Source organism: Pseudophryne corroboree, chromosome 5 (genome assembly GCF_028390025.1).
Source record: "Pseudophryne corroboree isolate aPseCor3 chromosome 5, aPseCor3.hap2, whole genome shotgun sequence".
In the NCBI taxonomy this organism is placed as follows: Eukaryota; Metazoa; Chordata; class Amphibia; order Anura; family Myobatrachidae; genus Pseudophryne; species Pseudophryne corroboree.
The window spans coordinates 143,913,388-143,936,100 of NC_086448.1; the positions used below are offsets into that span (position 1 = coordinate 143,913,388).

The window sequence follows — 22,713 nt, forward strand, 5'->3', positions numbered from 1 at the left end:
TTGAGAGTTCTGTTAGGACCTTCTCCTGTGTAAATGTACTTGTTTCATTTTCCTAAATATCCCTGCAACTTAAAGCAGCCAGAATTTACTCTGCACAGAAACAAAATAACCCACCCAAATCTAACTCTCTCTATACATGTTATATCTGCCTCCCCTCTCCCCCCTGTAGTGCACATGGTTTTGCTCATGAGGGAAAGATTTTGCTGTTGCGATCAGTTCTGAAATAGGCCCTATATTTGGTTCAGTCAGTGCAGAGGGTTATTGACGACACACATGTAGTCATCAGGCAATTAGATTAACAGCAGCAGCATGCAGCATTATTAGCAATCTGATCAGTGGCGCCAATAGGTGGGAGAGCAGGTACTAATTACCCGGGCCCTGGACTAGTGGAGGGGCCCAGCAGGGACCCTGGTCCCCCTCCCCAATTACCGGTCAGCAGCAGCTGCGGTTCTTCTCCTCAACCCAGCACAAGCTGCTGTGTGCTAGGCTGCAGTGTGACCAGGGACATACTTAAAGTACTGTTTTTTATGTATTTTAATCTAAGGATGCATGACCACGCCTCCTGCGATTAGGCCATGCCCCATGAAAAGTACCTGGGCCCAGCCAAGCTTTCTACTGCCCTGAATCTTATATCACAGTTTATGCTCTGTTATCACTTATTACTGGAAATGTAAGAGAATATACTGTAAATGTCGTTGCACGTGGTTGTTTACTGAGTCATTCAATGCTTTTTCTAGGGAACAAATTGACAAAAAGCAACAGAAAGAAAAACTGAAGACTGTTGGTCCAATTCAAATTGTAAGTCAATATGTAACAAATGGACACTTTCATAATACAGCATGACAACTGTATTTGATTTCATAAAGTATCCAGATGCCTGTATACTAAACACTAACATGTTACCAACTGCGTAGAAAAGGTCAGCTGAGAAAGAGCCAAGTCACAAGCCAAGAGTACAATAACAAATAGTGCAGGAGTCCAGGGATTTAACGGGTGTAGCATGCTATGCTGGCGCCCAGCATACCAGCGCCGGGATCCCGACCGCCGGCATACCGGCAGCATGGCGAGCGCAAAAGAGCCCCTTGTGGGCTCGCTGCACTCGCCACACTGCTCTCGCCACGCTATTTGTTCTCCCTCCAGGGGGGTCGTGGACCCCCCGAGAGAGAATAGTTGTCGGCATGCCGGCTGTTGGGACTTCTGCGCTGGTATACTCAGCGCCGGGATCCCAACTGCCGGCATATCAAATACCACCCGATTTAACGTGTGTAGGGATGAGTCAGAATCATAATCAGACAGTCCAGCACTGCAGCAGGAATGAAGGGATGCAGTTAGCATACTGGCGATCGGGATGACGGCAGTTGAAATCCCAGTGCTGGAATTCTGACCTGCAGCAAGAAAATCGGAGATGGAATAATGACATTGCTCTCAATGTCGACGCTAGAATCCTGACTGTATTCAGAAATGAATACAAGGGAAAGAAAATCAAGTTATAAACCAGGAGAAATTAAACAGGAAGGCCAGGAACAAGGCAAAGTCTCTCCTCGTAGGATCAGATAACATCAGTAACTGACAGTGAATAGCACTGAGTTTTTGTAGAGTTGTTAGTAGAGACGTGATGTCACTTTGATAAGGTAGAAAGTCTACTTAGTGCTTCAGAGGAGGGCACTGATAGCAGGAGCTGATATGGTAGCGAAAAGAAGGCAACCCAGCCAACCAAGATGTTGTGGTGCAAGTGTGCTTTAATATTAATGCTGACAGTACAGGTAGTAGAGCAGGCAATAGAGGAAGTCAAAGCAGTTCCAAACCCCAGTACAGGTATGAGCAAATAGCCGCAGTAGCAAAAGGGTTGAGCACAAAGCAGAGTCAAGGGGCAGTTTCTGATGTCTCGTACACAGGCGTACAACAGGAACCTGCAGTCAGGGGAGGCAGATTCTGTGTCATAATAAGTGTCTGCTTGTGCCTTTATATTATTGAAATCATATATAGCATGTAAAAAAAAAAGTTTTCAATGTGTTTGGAGGCACCGCTGCTGTCAATAAGGAAGGGCCGGAAATGGGGTTGGGGCCAAACATTGGGCAGTAAAAGCCCATTGAAAAAAGGACTATAAGCGGCACCTAATAGCAGTGCCTCTGTGACAGGGGCGTGCTTTCAGCCAATATGAAAGCACGCCCCTGTCACTAAGGCTGGTGTGATTGGGCAGTGGCTGGCTGACGTGAGTATTAGACCCCCCCCCACACACACACTCCCCGAGCTTATACCTGCAGTGGTTGATAATGCACACCCCCAGCTGGACTGGAATTTACAGCCGCGGTGGGCGCATCATATGCTGGGAGAGCAGGGTTGCAGCGGAGGTCCTGCCGGCAGAACCCTCTCAGCAAGGGTATGCATTGCAGGGAGGCGCCGGCCAAGAGAGGTGCTCTCCCCACTCTGCTACCCTGCTGATGGGTCCACCATTACTGCCGCTGCGCTTGGTAAACTGACAGACAGCTGCGCGGGCAATGTGAACAGTGGCGCCTGCTCATCACTCATAGCAAGTCTGGCTGGTTGCGTCCCCGGCATCTGACCTGCTGGGTGGGTTTCAGCGCCGGAGCCTGCCATGCGGTACTTAGCTAACAAGCTGCTGCTGCAGGGTATCCATAGGCAGAGCCCGAGCAGCGTTAAAGAAGACCGGAATGGGTGAGAAGACTTTACAGTTTGCCGGCTGCGGAGGCTCCATAGCTGGTGCTAAGGCTGCATTTGAAAGAGGATGTGTTGTGCAGAGTGAGCTCACCTAAGCAGCTCATAGCCTGCCCCGAGAGAGTTAACTAAAGTACCAGGACTTCAGGCTGAAGGTGGACTCAAGATACCAGCATCCAGAAGGTAATGTAGTGTAACACTAATCCCCACTCACACACACACAGCCTAACCCCACCTCCCAAGAAGGCCTAACCCTAACACAACCACCCCCCGCAGCCTAACCCTCCCTCCCCATAGCCTAACCCTCCCTTTCTGCAGCCTGACCCTATCCTCCCCCTCCCATAGCCTGACCCTAACCTCCCCCTTCCACAGCCTGACCCTAACCACGCCCGCCCGCAGCCTGACCCTAACCTCCCCCTTTCCGCAGCCTGACCATAACCTCCCGCAGTCTGACCCTAATCTCCCGCAGCCTAACCCTCCCCTCCCGCAGCCTGACCCTAACCTCCCGCGGCCTAACCCTAACCTCCCACAGCCTGACCCTCCCCTCCCGCAGCCTAACCCTAACCCTCCCCTCCCATAGCCTATTCCTAACCTCCCCTCACACAGCCTAACCCTAATCCTAACCCTACCACCCCGCAGCCTAACCCTAATAATAACCTTCCCTCCCCACAGCCTAACTCTAACCCTCCCTTCCTGTAGCCTAACACTCCCCCTCCTCCGAAGCCTAACCCTAACCCTTTCCCCCAACAGCCTAACCCTCCTCGGCATACTTCCGTTCAGGATTCCGGCTCCGGCATTCTGACAGGTGTCAGGATTGTGGTGCTGGTCTCCTGAATGCCGGCATCCATACGTTGGGATGCCAACTACATCCCGCTGATATAATATTTGTCCTTACTACTAACCCCCAACCAGTACCTACCACTACTATGATCACATAGATTACAGATTATTTCTGTTGAAGTGTTGGTAGGGGCAGCGGCAGTAACGGGGATTGAGTCGGCGATGGTAGGAGTCATCGTCGGTAATCAAAGGACATTTTGACTGCAGTGCCTCACCAGCCACTGACCTCACTGAACACCACTGGCGTACAATGCAGTCTCAGAAATGGCAGGCAAGACACTGTTCAGTTTCCATAGCAGAGATCTGGTTCCCAAACAAGGCAGCCAATATTGGGGGCAAGCAGAGAATGTAACAGGGAATGTAAATCAAAAGTGGTATAGAAATAGACTATAACAGTAGGAAAGATCAGCTGCTAGTCTCAGGCATGCTAAACAATCACCTAGCAATGAGTTCTAGGTCTGACCTTGATTTACACAGACTGGCAGTATGTACCTAAGTAACAATAGCTTATTACTGCTGCACATGCACAATTCAGACCAAAGAACTCAGTAGTGAGCAGGCTGCTAAGATGACAGACAGACCCGAGCATGACGGGGGTTTGGCTACATCCCTTCATGGACTATGGGGGTCATTCCGAGTTGATCGCTCACTGGCTAGTTTTAGTAGCCATGCAAACGCTATGCCGCCGCCCACTGGGGAGTGTATTTTAGCTTAGCAGAAGTGCGAACGCATGTGCAGCCGAGCTCTGCAAAAACAGTTTGTGCAGTTTCTGAGTTGCTCTGAACCTACTCAGCGCTTGCGATCACTTCAGCCTATTCGTGTCCGGATTTGACGTCATACACCCGCCCAGAGAACGCCCAGCCACGTCTGCGTTTTTTCAGACACGCCTGCGTTTTTGCAAACCCTCCCTGAAAACGGTCAGTTGACACCCAGAAACGCCCCCTTCCTGTCAATCTTCTTGCGGCCATCAGTGCGACTGAAAACTTCGCTAGAACCTGTGCACAGCCACAATGGGCTTTGTACCCGTACATCGCGCGTGCGCATTGTGGGGCATACGCATGCGCAGAAATGCTGTTTTTTTAGCCTGATCGCTGCGCTGCGAACAACGGCAGCTAGCGATCAACTCGGAATGACCCCCGATGTTTCTTTGTTCTGTGCTGCAATCAAGAGCAGAGGGGTCAGGATTGCACTCCTAAACCCTTAGAGAGGCTAGATCATTGGCGCTACTGGTGCGCTCCCTCTCTTACCCATTTGTTGCTGCTGGAAAGAGCACTTGACAAGTGTCCTTAATGATTGTCGGGAGTTGGCAGCTTGTTAATAGTTGAAATACCACAATGTGGTGACAGCCCTTTTTAAAATAACCCCAAAACAATCTGTTTCAACAGGATCAGGTTAATCAATAATAGTTGTATGGAACACAGCTGCTATAGGACCCAATGCTGACTGGGACCCTCCTTCCCTGTCAAAGCACCCATATGTTATGTAATTTTTTAGGTGGAACATGGGGGGGGGGGCGTAAAGCCTTTATTATGGGGCTCAAAAATATCTAGTTAAGCCCCTAGTACAAACAGCACAATATTTTAGCAAAAGCTATACTCTGCGCTGTCTCCTCGCTGTGCATAAATGCTGGTCACTAGGACCCAGATTGGTTTGCAGGGAGGTCGGCCTCCTACCTGATGTACTACTGCTCATGTGCAGACTGCAGCCATTTTACTGTGCAAGAATGTCATAGCTCCTGAAGTGAGACACTCAGGTGGTCTTCAGGTTGCCGACTGTCGGGATCCCGGCGCACAGTATACCGGCGCTGGAATCCTGACAGCTGGTATACCGACAGTTTTTCTCCCTCGTGGGGGTCCACGACCCCCCTGTAGGGAGAATAAATAGTGCGCACCACCGTGCCCGCAGCATAGCGAGCGCAGCAAGCCCGCATGGGGCTCATTTGCGCTCGCCACGCTGTCGATATGCCGGCGGTCACGCTTCCGGCGCCGGTATGCTGTTCGCCGGGAGCCCAGCTGCCGGCATACCATACTACACCCAGACACTCAGATACTTGCTATTTACCATTACTTATGACCACAGCTGTTAACCCCTGCATTACACTGTATTCATGTGTTATCCTACATCTGCTGTTTACCAATAAACATAACTACCTGGTAAAGGACTCAGGGGCAGATGTATTAACCTGGAGAAGGCATAAGGAAGTGATAAACCAGTGATATGTGCAAGGTGATAAAGGCACCAGCCAATCAGCTCCAATATGTAAATTAACAGTTAGGAGCTGATTGGCTGGTGCGTATATCACCTTGCACATATCACTGGTTTATCACTTCCTTATGCCTTCTCCAGGTTAATACATCTACCCCTCAGTCACTTCCACATCCGCTGAGAACCTTATGTGACTACCCCAAGGTTTAACCAATAGGCTATATCAATAAATATTACTCTTGTAGGGAAGACTAGATGGCCAAATGGTTTTTACCTGCCGTCAAATTCTATGTTTCTAAGGTTTTACTAAAAAACTAGAAGACAAACATGACCTGCAGTTTGCTCAAGTGATAAATCCATCCCAAATAAGGTTACCCTGCTGATTGTGTAGCTAAGAAACTGCACATTGGGGGTCATTCAGGCAGGGTCGTAACTAGGTGTGTGACGGCGGTGTCTGGCACACAGCGCATGTGCACTGAGGGTGCAGGACCGCCGGCAACACCTGCAGGTCCGCACTGCTTGGTGTGTCCATGGAAGTTTCAGTACCTGTAGCGCCCGTCAGCTGTGGATTGGGACGCCGCGTGAGTTTTTCTGGTCATATGCCTCTTCTGCCAGGTCGCCTATCGTGATTGCTCATTGCTGTTTCGTTTTTCCCTCAAAGAGGGCGTGGCCACAGGTCCGCGATTAGGCCACGCCCCGACTTTGCATGTGGCTGGTGGTGTCTGTGTCCTTCGTCTCTTCTGGAGATAACATAGTGGGAACAGGGGAGGGTGGGGAGACTGCGTGCATGTGTGTGCATGTAGGGAATAGGCTGTGTGTGTGTGTGTGTGTGTGTGTGTGTGTAGGGGACAGGGTGTGTGTGTGTGTGTGTAGGGGACAGGCTCTATGTGTGTGTGTGTAGGGGACAGGCTATGTGTGTGTGTGTGTGTGTGTGTGTGTGTGTGGGACAGGCTCTATGTGTGTGTGTGTAGGGGATAGGCTGTGTGTGTGTGTATGAGACAGGGTGTGTGTGTGTGTGTGTGTGTGTGTGTAGGGGACAGGGTGTGTGTGTGTGTGTGTGTGTGTGTGTAGGGGACAGGCTGAGTGTGTGTGTGTGTGTGTGTGTGAACAGAATATCAAGGGAGTGCTTCTGGAATCTATATAGAAAATGTTTTATTTTTAAAAATATACGAAAAATAGCACAATATCAATTACATACACATTACATGCATATACAATAAAAAAATAATATGTTATAAAAAACTATTTAACAACCATAGATGTACCTGGAAAACAATCGTCCTCTGCTGATGGTTTATTATTGGCCAAGGATCTTGTTAGAGTATTAGCTCAATGCACTGTCCGTCATACAAATAAAATTTAAGTTGCAGGAGATACTTGTAGGATAAAAAAGGGTATCCATATAAATGATTAATAACTCAGTATTCTCCATCCACTGACGAAACCGCCATACCACAGGTGCGGAGAAACGCGTAAGGACTTTGCCTTATTCAGAAATTTGTATCCGGACACCTCACTGTATTCCTCTAATACAACACACCAGCTCCTGGTCAACCCTAGCCACGCGGACAATCGAGGTACAATTAGTGATGAGCACCAGAAATTTTTCGGGTTTTGTGTTTTGGTTTTGGGTTTGGTTCCGCGGCCGTGTTTTGGGTTCGAACGCGTTTTGGCAAAACCTCACCGAATTTTTTTTGTCGGATTCGGGTGTGTTTTGGATTCGGGTGTTTTTTTCAAAAAACCCTAAAAAACAGCTTAAATCATAGAATTTGGGGGTCATTTTGATCCCAAAGTATTATTAACCTCAATAAGCATAATTTCCACTCATTTTCAGTCTATTCTGAACACCTCACACCTCACAATATTATTTTTAGTCCTAAAATTTGCACCGAGGTCGCTGGATGACTAAGCTCAGCGACCCAAGTGGCCGACACAAACACCTGGCCCATCTAGGAGTGGCACTGCAGTGTCACGCAGGATGGCCCTTCCAAAAAACACCCCCCAAACAGCACATGACGCAAAGAAAAAAAGAGGCGCAATGAGGTAGCTGTGTGACTAAGATAAGCGACCCAAGTGGCCGACACAAACACCTGGCCCATCTAGGAGTGGCACTGCAGTGTCACGCAGGATGGCCCTTCCAAAAAACACCCCCCAAACAGCACATGACGCAAAGAAAAAAAGAGGCGCAATGAGGTAGCTGTGTGACTAAGATAAGCGACCCAAGTGGCCGACACAAACACCTGGCCCATCTAGGAGTGGCACTGCAGTGTCACGCAGGATGGCCCTTCCAAAAAACACCCCCCAAACAGCACATGACGCAAAGAAAAAAAGAGGCGCAATGAGGTAGCTGTGTGACTAAGATAAGCGACCCAAGTGGCCGACACAAACACCTGGCCCATCTATGAGTGGCACTGCAGTGTCACGCAGGATGGCCCTTCCAAAAAACACCCCCCAAACAGCACATGACGCAAAGAAAAAAAGAGGCGCAATGAGGTAGCTGTGTGACTAAGATAAGCGACCCAAGTGGCCGACACAAACACCTGGCCCATCTAGGAGTGGCACTGCAGTGTCACGCAGGATGGCCCTTCCAAAAAACAGCCCCCAAACAGCACATGACGCAAAGAAAAAAAGAGGCGCAATGAGGTAGCTGTGTGACTAAGATAAGCGACCCAAGTGGCCGACACAAACACCTGGCCCATCTAGGAGTGGCACTGCAGTGTCACGCAGGATGGCCCTTCCAAAAAACACCCCCCAAACAGCACATGACGCAAAGAAAAAAAGAGGCGCAATGAGGTAGCTGTGTGACTAAGATAAGCGACCCAAGTGGCCGACACAAACACCTGGCCCATCTAGGAGTGGCACTGCAGTGTCACGCAGGATGGCCCTTCCAAAAATCACCCCCCAAACAGCACATGACGCAAAGAAAAAAAGAGGCGCAATGAGGTAGCTGTGTGACTAAGATAAGCGACCCAAGTGGCCGACACAAACACCTGGCCCATCTAGGAGTGGCACTGCAGTGTCACGCAGGATGGCCCTTCCAAAAAACACCCCCCAAACAGCACATGATGCAAAGAAAAAAAGAGGCGCAATGAGGTAGCTGTGTGACTAAGATAAGCGACCCAAGTGGCCGACACAAACACCTGGCCCATCTAGGAGTGGCACTGCAGTGTCACGCAGGATGGCCCTTCCAAAAACTACTCCCCAAACAGCACATGACGCAAAGAAAAATGAAAGAAAAAAGAGGTGCAAGATGGAATTGTCCTTGGGCCCTCCCACCCACCCTTATGTTGTATAAACAGGACATGCACACTTTAACCAACCCATCATTTCAGTGACAGGGTCTGCCACACGACTGTGACTGAAATGACGGGTTGGTTTGGACCCCCACCAAAAAAGAAGCAATTAATCTCTCCTTGCACAAACTGGCTCTACAGAGGCAAGATGTCCACCTCATCATCATCCTCCGATATATCACCGTGTACATCCCCCTCCTCACAGATTATCAATTCGTCCCCACTGGAATCCACCATCTCAGCTCCCTGTGTACTTTGTGGAGGCAATTGCTGCTGGTCAATGTCTCCACGGAGGAATTGATTATAATTCATTTTAATGAACATCATCTTCTCCACATTTTCTGGATGTAACCTCGTACGCCGATTGCTGACAAGGTGAGCGGCGGCACTAAACACTCTTTCGGAGTACACACTTGTGGGAGGGCAACTTAGGTAGAATAAAGCCAGTTTGTGCAAGGGCCTCCAAATTGCCTCTTTTTCCTGCCAGTATAAGTACGGACTGTCTGACGTGCCTACTTGGATGCGGTCACTCATATAATCCTCCACCATTCTTTCAATGGGGAGAGAATCATATGCAGTGACAGTAGACGACATGTCCGTAATCGTTGTCAGGTCCTTCAGTCCGGACCAGATGTCAGCATCAGCAGTCGCTCCAGACTGCCCTGCATCACCGCCAGCGGGTGGGCTCGGAATTCTGAGCCTTTTCCTCGCACCCCCAGTTGCGGGAGAATGTGAAGGAGGAGATGTTGACAGGTCGCGTTCCGCTTGACTTGACAATTTTGTCACCAGCAGTTCTTTGAACCCCAGCAGACTTGTGTCTGCTGGAAAGAGAGATCCAAGGTAGGTTTTAAATCTAGGATCGAGCACGATGGCCAAAATGTAGTGCTCTGATTTCAACAGATTGACCACCCGTGAATCCTTGTTAAGTGAATTAAGGGCTCCATCCACAAGTCCCACATGCCTAGCGGAATCGCTCTGTGTTAGCTCCTCCTTCAATGTCTCCAGCTTCTTCTGCAAAAGCCTGATGAGGGGAATGACCTGACTCAGGCTGGCAGTTTCTGAACTGACTTCACGTGTGGCAAGTTCAAAAGGTTGCAGAACCTTGCACAACGTTGAAATCATTCTCCACTGCGCTTGAGACAGGTACATTCCACCTCCTATATCGTGCTCAGTTGTATAGGCTTGAATGGCCTTTTGCTGCTCCTCCAACCTCTGAAGCATATAGAGGGTTGAATTCCACCTCGTTACCACTTCTTGCTTCAGATGATGGCAGGGCAGGTTCAGGCGTTTTTGGTGGTGCTCCAGTCTTCTGTACGCCGAAAGTGTCCTGCAATTCTTCTGGCCACCGACAGCATCTCTTGCACGCCCCTCTCGTTTTTTAAATAATTCTGCACCACCAAATTCAAGGTATGTGCAAAACATGGGACGTGCTGGAATTTGCCCAGATTTAATGCACACACAATATTGCTGGCGTTGTCCGATGCCACAAATCCACAGGAGAGTCCAATTGGGGTAAGCCATTCTGCGATGATCTTCCTCAGTTGCCGTAAGAGGTTTTTAGCTGTGTGCGTATTCTGGAAAGCGGTGATACAAAGCGTAGCCTGCCTAGGAAAGAGTTGGCGTTTGCGAGATGCTGCTACTGGTGCCGCCGCTGCTGTTCTTGCGGCGGGAGTCCATACATCTACCCAGTGGGCTGTCACAGTCATATAGTCCTGAGCCTGCCCTGCTCCACTTGTCCACATGTCAGTGGTTAAGTGGACATTGGGTACAACTGCATTTTTTAGGACACTGGTGAGTCTTTTTCTGAGGTCTGTGTACATTTTCGGTATCGCTTGCCTAGAGAAATGGAACCTAGATGGTATTTGGTACTGGGGACACAGTACCTCCAACAAGTCTCTAGTTGGCTCTGCAGTAATGATGGATACCGGAACCACGTTTCTCACCGCCCAGGATGCCAAGGCCTCAGTTATCCGCTTTGCAGCAGGATGACTGCTGTGATATTTCATCTTCCTCGCAAAGGACTGTTGGACAGTCAATTGCTTGGTGGAAGTAGTAAAAGTGGTCTTACGAGTACGACTTCCCCTCTGGGATGACCATCGACTCCCAGCAGCAACAACAGCAGCGCCAGCAGCAGTAGGCGTTACACGCAAGGATGCATCGGAGGAATCCCAGGCAGGAGAGGACTCGTCAGAATTGCCAGTGACATGGCCTGCAGGACTATTGGCATTCCTGGGGAAGGAGGAAATTGACACTGAGGGAGTTGGTGGGGTGGTTTGCGTGAGCTTGGTTACAAGAGGAAGGGATTTACTGGTCAGTGGACTGCTTCCGCTGTCGCCCAAAGTTTTTGAACTTGTCACTGACTTATGATGAATGCGCTGCAGGTGACGTATAAGGGAGGATGTTCCGAGGTGGTTAACGTCCTTACCCCTACTTATTACAGCTTGACAAAGGCAACACACGGCTTGACAAATGTTGTCCGCATTTCTGTTGAAATACTTCCACACCGAAGAGCTGATTTTTTTGGTATTTTCACCAGGCATGTCAATGGCCCTATTCCTCCCACGGACAACAGGTGTCTCCCCGGGTGCCTGACTTAAACAAACCACCTCACCATCAGAATCCTCCTGGTCAATTTCCTCCCCAGCGCCAGCAACACCCATATCCTCCTCATCCTGGTGTACTTCAACACTGACATCTTCAATCTGACTATCAGGAACTGGACTGCGGGTGCTCCTTCCAGCACTTGCAGGGGGCGTGCAAATGGTGGAAGGCACATGCTCTTCACGTCCAGTGTTGGGAAGGTCAGGCATCGCAAACGACACAATTGGACTCTCCTTGTGGATTTGTGATTTCGAAGAACGCACAGTTCTTTGCTGTGCTTTTGCCAGCTTGAGTCTTTTCATTTTTCTAGCGAGAGGCTGAGTGCTTCCATCCTCATGTGAAGCTGAACCACTAGCCATGAACATAGGCCAGGGCCTCAGCCGTTCCTTGCCACTCCGTGTGGTAAATGGCATATTGGCAAGTTTACGCTTCTCCTCCGACAATTTTATTTTAGATTTTTGAGTCCTTTTTTTACTGATATTTGGTGTTTTGGATTTTACATGCTCTGTACTATGACATTGGGCATCGGCCTTGGCAGACGACGTTGCTGGCATTTCATCGTCTCGGCCATGACTAGTGGCAGCAGCTTCAGCACGAGGTGGAAGTCGATCTTGATCTTTCCCTATTTTTGGAACCTCAACATTTTTGTTCTCCATATTTTAATAGGCACAACTAAAAGGCACCTCAGGTAAACAATGGAGATGGATGGATACTAGTATACTTATGGATGGACGAGCGACTGCCGACACAGAGGTAGCTACAGCCATGGACTACCGTACTGCGTCTGCTGCTAATATAGACTGGATGATAATGATATAAAAAATATATATATATCACTACTGCAGCCGGACAGGTATATATTATATAATGACGGACCTGCTGGACACTGTCAGCACTGCAGACTCCTAAAGTAAGCTACTAGTATCAAGAAGATAGAAAAAAAAAAAACACCACAGGTAGGTGGTATACAATTATGGATGGACGAGCGACTGCCGACACAGAGGTAGCTACAGCCGTGGACTACCGTACTGCGTCTGCTGCTAATATAGACTGGATGATAATGATATAAAAAATATATATATATCACTACTGCAGCCGGACAGGTATATATTATATAATGACGGACCTGCTGGACACTGTCAGCACTGCAGACTCCTAAAGTAAGCTACTAGTATCAAGAAGATAGAAAAAAAAAAACACAACAGGTAGGTGGTATACAATTATGGATGGACGAGCGACTGCCGACACAGAGGTAGCTACAGCCGTGGACTACCGTACTGCGTCTGCTGCTAATATAGACTGGATGATAATGAAATAAAAAATATATATATATCACTACTGCAGCCGGACAGGTATATATTATATAATGACGGACCTGCTGGACACTGTCAGCACTGCAGACTCCTAAAGTAAGCTACTAGTATCAAGAAGATAGAAAAAAAAAAAACACAACAGGTAGGTGGTATACAATTATGGATGGACGAGCGACTGCCAACACAGAGGTAGCTACAGCCGTGGACTACCGTACTGCGTCTGCTGCTAATATAGACTGGATGATAATGATATAAAAAATATATATATATCACTACTGCAGCCGGACAGGTATATATTATATAATGACGGACCTGCTGGACACTGTCAGCACTGCAGACTCCTAAAGTAAGCTACTAGTATCAAGAAGATAGAAAAAAAAAAAACACAACAGGTAGGTGGTATACAAATATGGATGGACGAGCGACTGCCAACACAGAGGTAGCTACAGCCGTGGACTACCGTACTGCGTCTGCTGCTAATATAGACTGGATGATAATGATATAAAAAATATATATATATCACTACTGCAGGACAGGTATATATTATATAATGACGGACCTGCTGGACACTGTCAGCAGAATGCGTTTATAGAATAAAAACACCACACGACGAGTGTTTAACTTTTTCAGGCAGACAATCACAATATACTGGTGGTCACTGGTCACTGGTCAGTCACACTGGCAGTGGCACTCTGGCAGCAAAAGTGTGCACTGTTAAATATATGTACTCCTGCTATAACTGCTCCCCAGTCTCCCCCACAATTAAGCTGTGTGAGCAGTGAGCACTCAGCACAGTCAGATATACATAGATGATGCAGCACACTGAGGCTGAGCACAGATATGGTATACTGTGTCACTGTGTATCATTTTTTTTTCAGGCAGAGAACGGATTATATTAAATAATAATAAAACTGCACTGGTGGTCACTGGTCAGTCACTAGTAAACTCTGCACTCTCTGAGTACTCCTAAGCTCCAGTAAATCAAGTGTCTCACTCTCACTCTCTATTTCTATTCTAAACGGAGAGGACGCCAGCCACGTCCTCTCCCTATCAATCTCAATGCACGTGTGAAAATGGCGGCGACGCGTGGCTCCTTATATAGAATCCGAGTCTCGCGATAGAATCCGAGCCTCGCGAGAATCCGACAGCGGGATGATGACGTTCGGGCGCGCTCGGGTTAACCGAGCAAGGCGGGAAGATCCGAGTCTGCCTCGGACCCGTGTAAAAAGCGTGAAGTTCGGGGGGGTTCGGTTTCCGAGAAACCGAACCCGCTCATCACTAGGTTCAATACGACAGTGGCGGACCGGAGCAGTATTCCATTCACTGCTATACAGTGCTTTCAAATAGTGTGCAACAGACACAGGTGGCAACAACAACCGTATAAAGGACAGTGGTGATCTCCCTCTGCCCCTCTACGTGCAGTTTCAGGTAAATGGATACATATCCAGGAGGTGAGTTCAGCGTTACGAATATTGCATAGAGCTAAAAAAACGCTGTCCCTCCATCAGAACTGTTACAACTGACACGGAGGAATATAGCAGAGTTTGGAAGAATAATGTGTTATTAAGCATTTATTTGGATACCCTTCATTTATACAAGTATGTCCTGCAAATTTAATTTTATTTGTATGACGGACAGTGCATTGAGCTAATACTCTAACGAGATTCTCGGCCAATAATAAACCATCAGTAGAGGACGATTGTTTTCCAGATACATCTACAGTTGTAAATTAGTTTTTTTTATAACATATTCATTTTTTATTGTATATGCATGTAATGTGTATGTAATTGATATTGTGCTATTTTTCGTATATTTTTAAAAATTAAAACACATTTTCTATATAGATTCCAGAAGCGCTCCCTTGATATTCTGTAGCATCTGTTTTTACCTCTAGTAATTTTTGTCACTACAGTGGTGACATTTGGAAGCTGCGTAGTATCACTTTTAGTTCTATTGAGAGACCAAACAGAATTGGTGGTTATATAACATACATAGGCCCTCATTCCGAGTTGTTCGCTCGGTATTTTTCATCGCATCGCAGTGAAAATCCGCTTAGTACGCATGCGCAATGTTCGCACTGCGACTGCGCCAAGTAACTTTACTATGAAGAAAGTATTTTTACTCACGGCTTTTTCTTCGCTCCGGCGATCGTAATGTGATTGACAGGAAATGGGTGTTAGTGGGCGGAAACACGGCGTTTCAGGGGCGTGTGGCTGAAAACGCTACCGTTTCTGGAAAAAACGCAGGAGTGGCCGGAGAAACGGTGGGAGTGCCTGGGCGAACGCTGGGTGTGTTTGTGACGTCAACCAGGAACGACAAGCACTGAACTGATCGCACAGGCAGAGTAAGTCTGGAGCTACTCTGAAACTGCTAAGTAGTTAGTAATCGCAATATTGCGAATACATCGTTCGCAATTTTAAGAAGCTAAGATTCACTCCCAGTAGGCGGCGGCTTAGCGTGTGTAACTCTGCTAAATTCGCCTTGCGACCGATCAACTCGGAATGAGGGCCATAGTAACATAGTAAAATAGTATCTAAGGTTGAAAAAAGACAATTGTCCATCGAGTTCAACCTATTTGTGGTCTCCTATGCACGATTATTTTGTAGAAAATTTTGACTGAAGTTGATGACTGCCGTTACGTTTTACCCCTCTTTTTTATAATAACCATAGTGCGTGACTATGCCCCGTAACCCTGGATATCCTTATCCATTAGGAATTTATCTAACCCATTCTTAAAGGTGTTGACTGAGTCGGCCATTACAACTCAATCAGGCAGGGAATTCCAAACACGTATCGTCCTTACCGTAAAAAAGCCTTTACGCCGTATTGTGCGGAACCTCCTCTCCTCTAACCTGAGCGAGTGTCCACGAGTTCTCTGTGTTGATCTAACCAAAAACAGGTCCTGCGCAAGATCTGTATAATGTCCCCTTATATATTTGTAAATGTTGATCATGTTCCCTCTTAATCTCCTCTTTTCCAGTGTAAACATGCCTAGTCTTGCAAGCCTTTCCTCGAATTCCAGCGTCTCCATACCCTTAATTAGTTTGGTTGCCCGCCTTTGAACCTTTTCTAGCTCCAGGATATCCTTTTTGTAGTAAGGTGCCCAGAATTGTACACAGTATTCAAGGTGTGGCCTCACAAGTGATTTATATAACAGGAATATAATACTCTCGTCCCTAGCATCAATTCCCCATTTTATGCATGCTAATATCTTATTAGCCTTCTTTGCTGCAGTCCTACTTTGGGTACTACTGCTTAGTTTGTTATCTATGAGGACACCTAAGTCCTTTTCCATTACAGAATCCCCTAATTTTACCCCATTTAGTAGGTAGGTGTTATTTTTGTTCTTGTTATCACAGTGCATTACCTAACACTTGTCTGTATTGAAGCGCATTCTCCATTTCGCTGCCCAAGCTTCTAATTTAACTAAGTCGTTCTGAAGCGATTCAGCATCCCCTTCCGCATTTATAACTTTACACAATTTGGTATCATCTGCAAAAATTGACACCATGCTCTCTAGACCTTCTGTTAGGTCGTTAATGAAAATATTGAACAATAGCGGTCCTAATACTGAGCCTTGCGGCACACCACTTAGCACTTCAGTCCAAGTTGAAAAAGATCCATTAACCACAACGGGGTGTAGTAGGGTATGCCGGCGGTCGGGCTCCCGGCGACCAGCATACTGGCGCCGGGAGCCCGACCGCTGGCTTACCAACAGTGTGGCGAGCGCAAATGTGCGCCTTGCGGGCTCGCTGCGCTCGCCACGCTGCGCTCGCCACGCTGCGCTCGCCACGCTGCGGGCACGGTGGCGCGCTACGCGCGCCACGATATTTTATTCTCCCTCCAGGGGGGTCGTGGACCCCCACGAGGGAGAATAAGTGTCGGTATGCCGGCTGTCGGGATTCCGGCGCCGTTATACTGTGCGCCGGGATCCCGACAGCCGGCATACTGAAGACCACCCACCACAATGCACTGCTCCCTATTATCTAACCAGTTTTTGACCCAAGTGCATATTGTGCTTCCTAACCCTGATTCTTGTAGCTTGTAGATAAGTCTCATGTGTGGTACAGTGTCGAATGCTTTGGCAAAATCTAAAAAGATTACATCCACCTCTTTACCCTGATCTAGGTTTGCGCTTACTGTTTCATAAAAGCCAAGTAAATTGGTTTGACAGGATCTGTCCTTCATAAACCCATGTTGATTCCTTTTAATGACCTTATTGACTTCAATGAACTTCTGAATACTATCTCTTAGAATACCTTCCAAAACTTTCCCCACTATAGATGTAAGACTAACTGATCTATAATTACCTGGTTCAGCTTTACTTCCCTTTTTGAATATAGGCACTACTTCTGCTATATGCCAGTCTTTGGGAACCATACCTGATATTACTGAATCCTTAAAGATCAAAAATAGCGGTTTTGCAAGTTCAGAGTGAAGCTCCATTAGAACCCTTGGGTGAATACCATCGGGACCTGGTGACTTATTAATCTTTAAATGTTTTAATCGGTCACAGACCACTTCCTCGCTTAAATAAGTACTTATCAGTGGGATATTCTCATTATTGAAATTATGTGTTAGTCCCTGAATTGGGTCCTCTCTAGTAAATACTGTTGAAAAAAACTCATTTAGTGTGTCCGCTATGTCATTATTATTTTTGCTTAAGACTCCCAACTTGTCTTTTAAAGGGCCTATACTCTCCTTCTTGAATCTCTTGCTACTAATGTATTTAAAGATTTTTTTGGGATTCGCTTTGCTTTCCTTTGCTATTAGTTTTTCAGTTTCTACTTTAGCCACTCTTATTTCCTTTTTGCATATTTTGTTACATTTCTTATAGTGCTGAAATGACTCTGCTTCCCTGTCAGATTTGTATTTTTTAAATGCTCTCCTTTTCTTGCCCATAAGTTCCTTTATCTTTTTGTTAAGCCACATCGGTTTACGATTTTCATTCCTTTTTTTGCTGCTCGTAGGAATAAATTTGAGTGTATTTTTAGCTAGCAGTAATTTTAGTACCTCCCATTTCTCCGTAGTATTTTTTCCTAAAAACAAACCTTCCCATTCAATATCCCTGAAAAATACCCTCATGTTTTCAAAATTCGCTTTGCTAAAGTTTAGAGTCCCAGTTGAGCCAGTATAGGGCTGTTTATGAAAACTGATATTGATTGTGACCATATTGTGGTCACTGTTTCCTATGGGTTCCCCTACTATAATACCTGATACCAAATCCCCATTGTTTGTTAATACCAGGTCTAAGATTGCATTGTACGTAGTTGGTTCCTCAATTAGTTGAACTAAGTAGTTATCATTAAGTGTGTTTAAAAACATATTGCCCCTAGCAGTATCACATGAATCGTTTTTCCAGTTTATCTCTGGATAGTTAAAATCTCCCATCACTACTATGTCTCCTACTCCTGCTGCTCTTTCAATTTACTTTAGTAACAATTCCTCATCAGATACGTTGATACCAGGCGGCCTATAGCATACACCCAATACTAACTTTTTAATTCCTTTTTCCCTGCATGCAATTTCTACCTATAATGTCTCGACAGTGTCTACAGTCCCCTCCTGAATATCTTCCCGTATATCAGGTTTTAAAAACGGCTTTACGTAAGACACACCCCTCCACCCTTTTTATTTAGTCTGTCTCTCCTAAACAGTGTATAGCCCTCTAGATTGACTGTCCAATCATGAGATTCGTCCCACCAAGTTTCAGTAATGCCTATAATATCATACTGTATGCTTGCTGCAAGTATTTCTAGTTCGCCCTTTTTACCAGTAATGCTTCTAGCGTTTACATACATACAACTAAGATAAGTATTTTCCCTTGCGTTAGGGACATCTTTCACCTTATGTAGCATTGATGACCTGTAATCATCATTGGTTAGTGCTTTGTTAAAATCTCTTTTAGTAGCCATGTTAGTAACCTTACCGCCTGCTCTTACCATCCCCCCAACTTCTCCCCCGTTTCGTTTACTACCGCCATCCCCACTATTCTCACTGCAAAACGTAGTTTCCAACTAAACCCTCCCCCCAGGCTCCTAGTTTAAAATCTCCTCCAACCTTCTAACCATCCTTCCCCCAGCACCGCTGCCCCCTCCTTAGTCAGGTGCAATCCGTCACGACAAAAGAGATGGTGCCTGACTGAGAAGTCCGCCCAGTGTTCCAGGAACACAAACCCCTCTTTCCTGCACCAATCCCTAAGCCACACATTTACCTCCCTAATCTCCCTCTGCCTCCCTGGACTAGCGCGTGGCATGGGTAATATTTCAGAGAATATTACCTTAGATGTCCTTGCCTTAAGTTTCTTTCCTAAGTCCCTATAGTCTTTCTTAAGGACATCCCACCTTCTGCTAACTTTGTCATTGGTGCCAACGTGCACCAAGACCGCCGGGTCTTTCCCAGCCCCTCCCAACAATCTATCTTCCCGGTCCGCGATGTGCCGTACCTGAACACTCGGGAGACAACAGACTGTACGGCGATCACGGTCCCGGTAGCAGATTGCCCTATCTGCCTTCCTGATGATAGAATCCCCTACCACCACCATCTGACTAGGTACCTCACTATCTTTTATCCCAACTGCGCCTCTGGATGCTAGAGGGAGCAGTCTGTTTCGGCACCATCATTTCTTCACTATCATCCTCCGATTCCTCGTCCAATCGGGCAAATTTGTTCAGGTTTGATAGTTTGGAGATGTCGAGCCTCCCCCTCTTTTTCTTCCTTCTAACTGTGACCCAGCTGGCTACCTGATCATCATCCTCTTCTACCAGTGATCCCTCCCGCAACTCCTCCAGTGTTCTGTCTAAACTTCGCTCGAGATTGTGAATCTCCCTCAGTCGCGTAACGGTTTGCTCTAGATCAGTTACCTGGGCTTCCAGGGCAACCGTTCGCATACACCTCGTGCAGATGTAATCACACTGGGCCGGTAGCTCCAGGTGTGCATACATCTTGCACGACATGCACTTAGTGAGGTCCCCAATCACAGCCCCTCCCATATTGTTTGTAAGGTCTAATACCCTGTTACTCTCAAAGAAAAAGAAGCAAAAAGAAAAAGTAGAAGACAAACAATCTCACTTATACAATAATTAAGCTGGCTTATACATATCTATCTTTGTGCGGTTCTTGGTCCTTCACTTTTATGCAGCCGTAATACTCTCTCCTGCGGCACCAAAACTCCACTTAGCAGTTGCAGTTGTTCCAGCTCACTGCACCTTCTTTTCACTTGGCTTACAGTTCCTGCTAAAAAAAAAATGCCCCTCACCCACGCACAATCACAGCCCCTCTGCTACTCCAAGTAAAAGACCCTCACTCACTCACAAGGTCAGCCCCTTGCAGCCTCACCAGAAGTTTAATGGTACTGCAAATATGTGTGTTCCTGATTGTGTATTTTAAAACTCACCTTTTTCTGTATTCTAACTCACCTTTTGCTGTTACCAACTCACATACACTTACAAATCCAAGCAGCACTTTAAAATACAAGCCCTTACAATGAGTAAGCTCCAATGAGCCTAATCACTGATTTTATAGGCTCAGCCAGCTGCTTTAGTCAGCCCCTCCTCCTCCTGATTACTCACACCTGATTCAACGCCCTCCCTCTGGCTTTCTCCTCACACTTTTTTTTCCCCCTCAAAAAAAAAAAAAAAAAAGCCAGTACAGATACAAACAAAACAGTATAGATACAAACAATCAGATTCAGATTAACTTTATCTCACAATATTACTATCCCTATATGGATAGACAGAGAATAATCAGAACTCACCTTTTGCTGTTACCAATTCACATACACTTACAAATCCAAGCAGCACTTTAAGATACAAGCTCTTACAATGAGTAAGCTCCAATGAGTCTAATCACTGATTATATAGGCTCAGCCAGCAGCTTTAGTCAGCCCCTCCTCCTCCTGATTACTCACACCTGATTCAACCCCCTCCCTCTGGCTTTCTCCTCACACTTTTTTCCCCTCCAAAAAAAAAACCAAACAAACAAAAAACAAAAACCAGTACAGATACAAACAAAAAAATCAGTATAGATACAAACAATCAGATTCAGATTAACTTTCTCTCACAATATTACTATCCCTATATGGATAGACAGAGAATAATCAGAACTCACCTTTTGCTGTTACCAACTCACATACACTTACAAATCCAAGCAGCACTTTAAAATACAAGCCCTTACAATGAGCCAGGGATTGTTTGCTTGCGGATTGGTGGAACAGACTATGTGTAGGGGACAGGCTGAGTGCGTCTGTGTAGGGGACATGTTTTGTGTATGTATGCATTGGGGGAACAGACTGTGTGTGTAGGAAACAGGCTGTGTGTGTGTGTGTGTGTGTGTGTGTGTGTGTGTGTGTAGGGGACAGGCTGTGTGTGTGTGTGTTTGTGTGCGCATTGGGGGAACAGACTGTGTATAGAGGACAGGCTGTGTGTGTGTGTGTGTGTGTAGGGGACAGGCTGCCGTAATGTGTAAAGACGTAATGTGTAAAAGGAAGCTCTAGCTGCCGTAATGTGTAAAAGATGTGTAAAAGGGGACTCTACCTTCCGTAATGTGTACAAGGGGGCTCTACCTGCCGTAATGTGTAAAAGGAGGCTCTACCTTCCGTAATGTGTAAAAGGGCACTCTACCTGCTGTAATGTGTAAAAGGAGGCTCTACCTGGCGTAACGTGTGACAGGGGCTCTACCTAGCATAATGTCTAAAAGGAGCTCTACCTGGTGTAATGTGTCTAAGTGGCGCTACTGTGCGGCGTAATTTGAATAATTAAGACTACTGTACAGTGTAATATGAATTGGTATTATTTTGTGGCCACGCCCCTTCCTCATGAAGCCACGCATTAATTTTCCGTGCGCACTAGCCCTATTTTAAATAAGGGGGGGGGGGGGCGCCGATGCTGTTTTTTGCACGCAGCGCTAAACAGTGACGTGCGGTGAGGTCAATGACTGGGGTGGCACTGGCTAACAAAACTGGATTTACACACTCGCTGTGCCCCTACACACACACACACACACACACACACACACACACACACACACACACACACAATGTGCTCCCATATACTGTACTCACTATGTTCCCATACACACACTGCGCCTCCATACACACTGAGCTCACACACACCCTGAGCCCCCACACACACCCTGTGACCCCCATACACACTGAGCTCACACACACACTGTGGCCCTCTACACACATATATACTGTGCTTCCATATACTCACTATGTTCCCATATGCACACACACACTATGCCCCATACACACTGAGCTCGCACACACACTGAGCTCACACACACACACTGTGCCCCCATACACACTGAGCTCACACACACACACACACACACACTGTGCCCCCATACACACTTAGCTCACACACACACACACTGTGGCCCTATACACACATATATATTGTGCTCCCATATACTCACTATGTTTCCATACACACACTATGCCCCCATACACACTGAGCTCCAACAAACACACACTATGCCCCCATATAGACAGCTGGACTCACCATCTCTGTAGAGCTGAGACTTCCTTGTCACATGACTGCTCAGCACCATGTGACCTGTATACGGGAGGCACACACAGCATCAGCTTCCTGAGGCTCTGGGATCCTTTCTGTTACTGGAGCCGAGGCATATTGCAGGTCTGTGGCGGCATTCACCAGTGGGGGTAAGGGGGGGAGGAGGAGGACAGCAGCGCACACGGACACCAGCAGAGTAGCAGAGCAGGGAGAGCGCCTCCCTGCTTTGCAGACTCTGCTGCACCTAGAGAGGGAGAGAGAGAGAGACGG

At 46.9% G+C, this 22,713-nt stretch overlaps 1 protein-coding gene across 2 annotated transcripts in view; it reads left to right on the top strand.

Annotated features, from left to right (window-relative positions):
* LOC134927392 (ATP-binding cassette sub-family B member 5-like) overlaps positions 1-22,713 on the top strand; it is a 382,371-nt gene that overhangs the window by 135,133 nt on the left and 224,525 nt on the right. For both annotated transcript variants that reach the window (XM_063921771.1, XM_063921772.1), the window contains exon 3: positions 738-798. In XM_063921771.1, the coding sequence (XP_063777841.1) occupies positions 738-798 (61 nt within the window). The remainder of the gene's footprint in view (positions 1-737; positions 799-22,713) is intronic.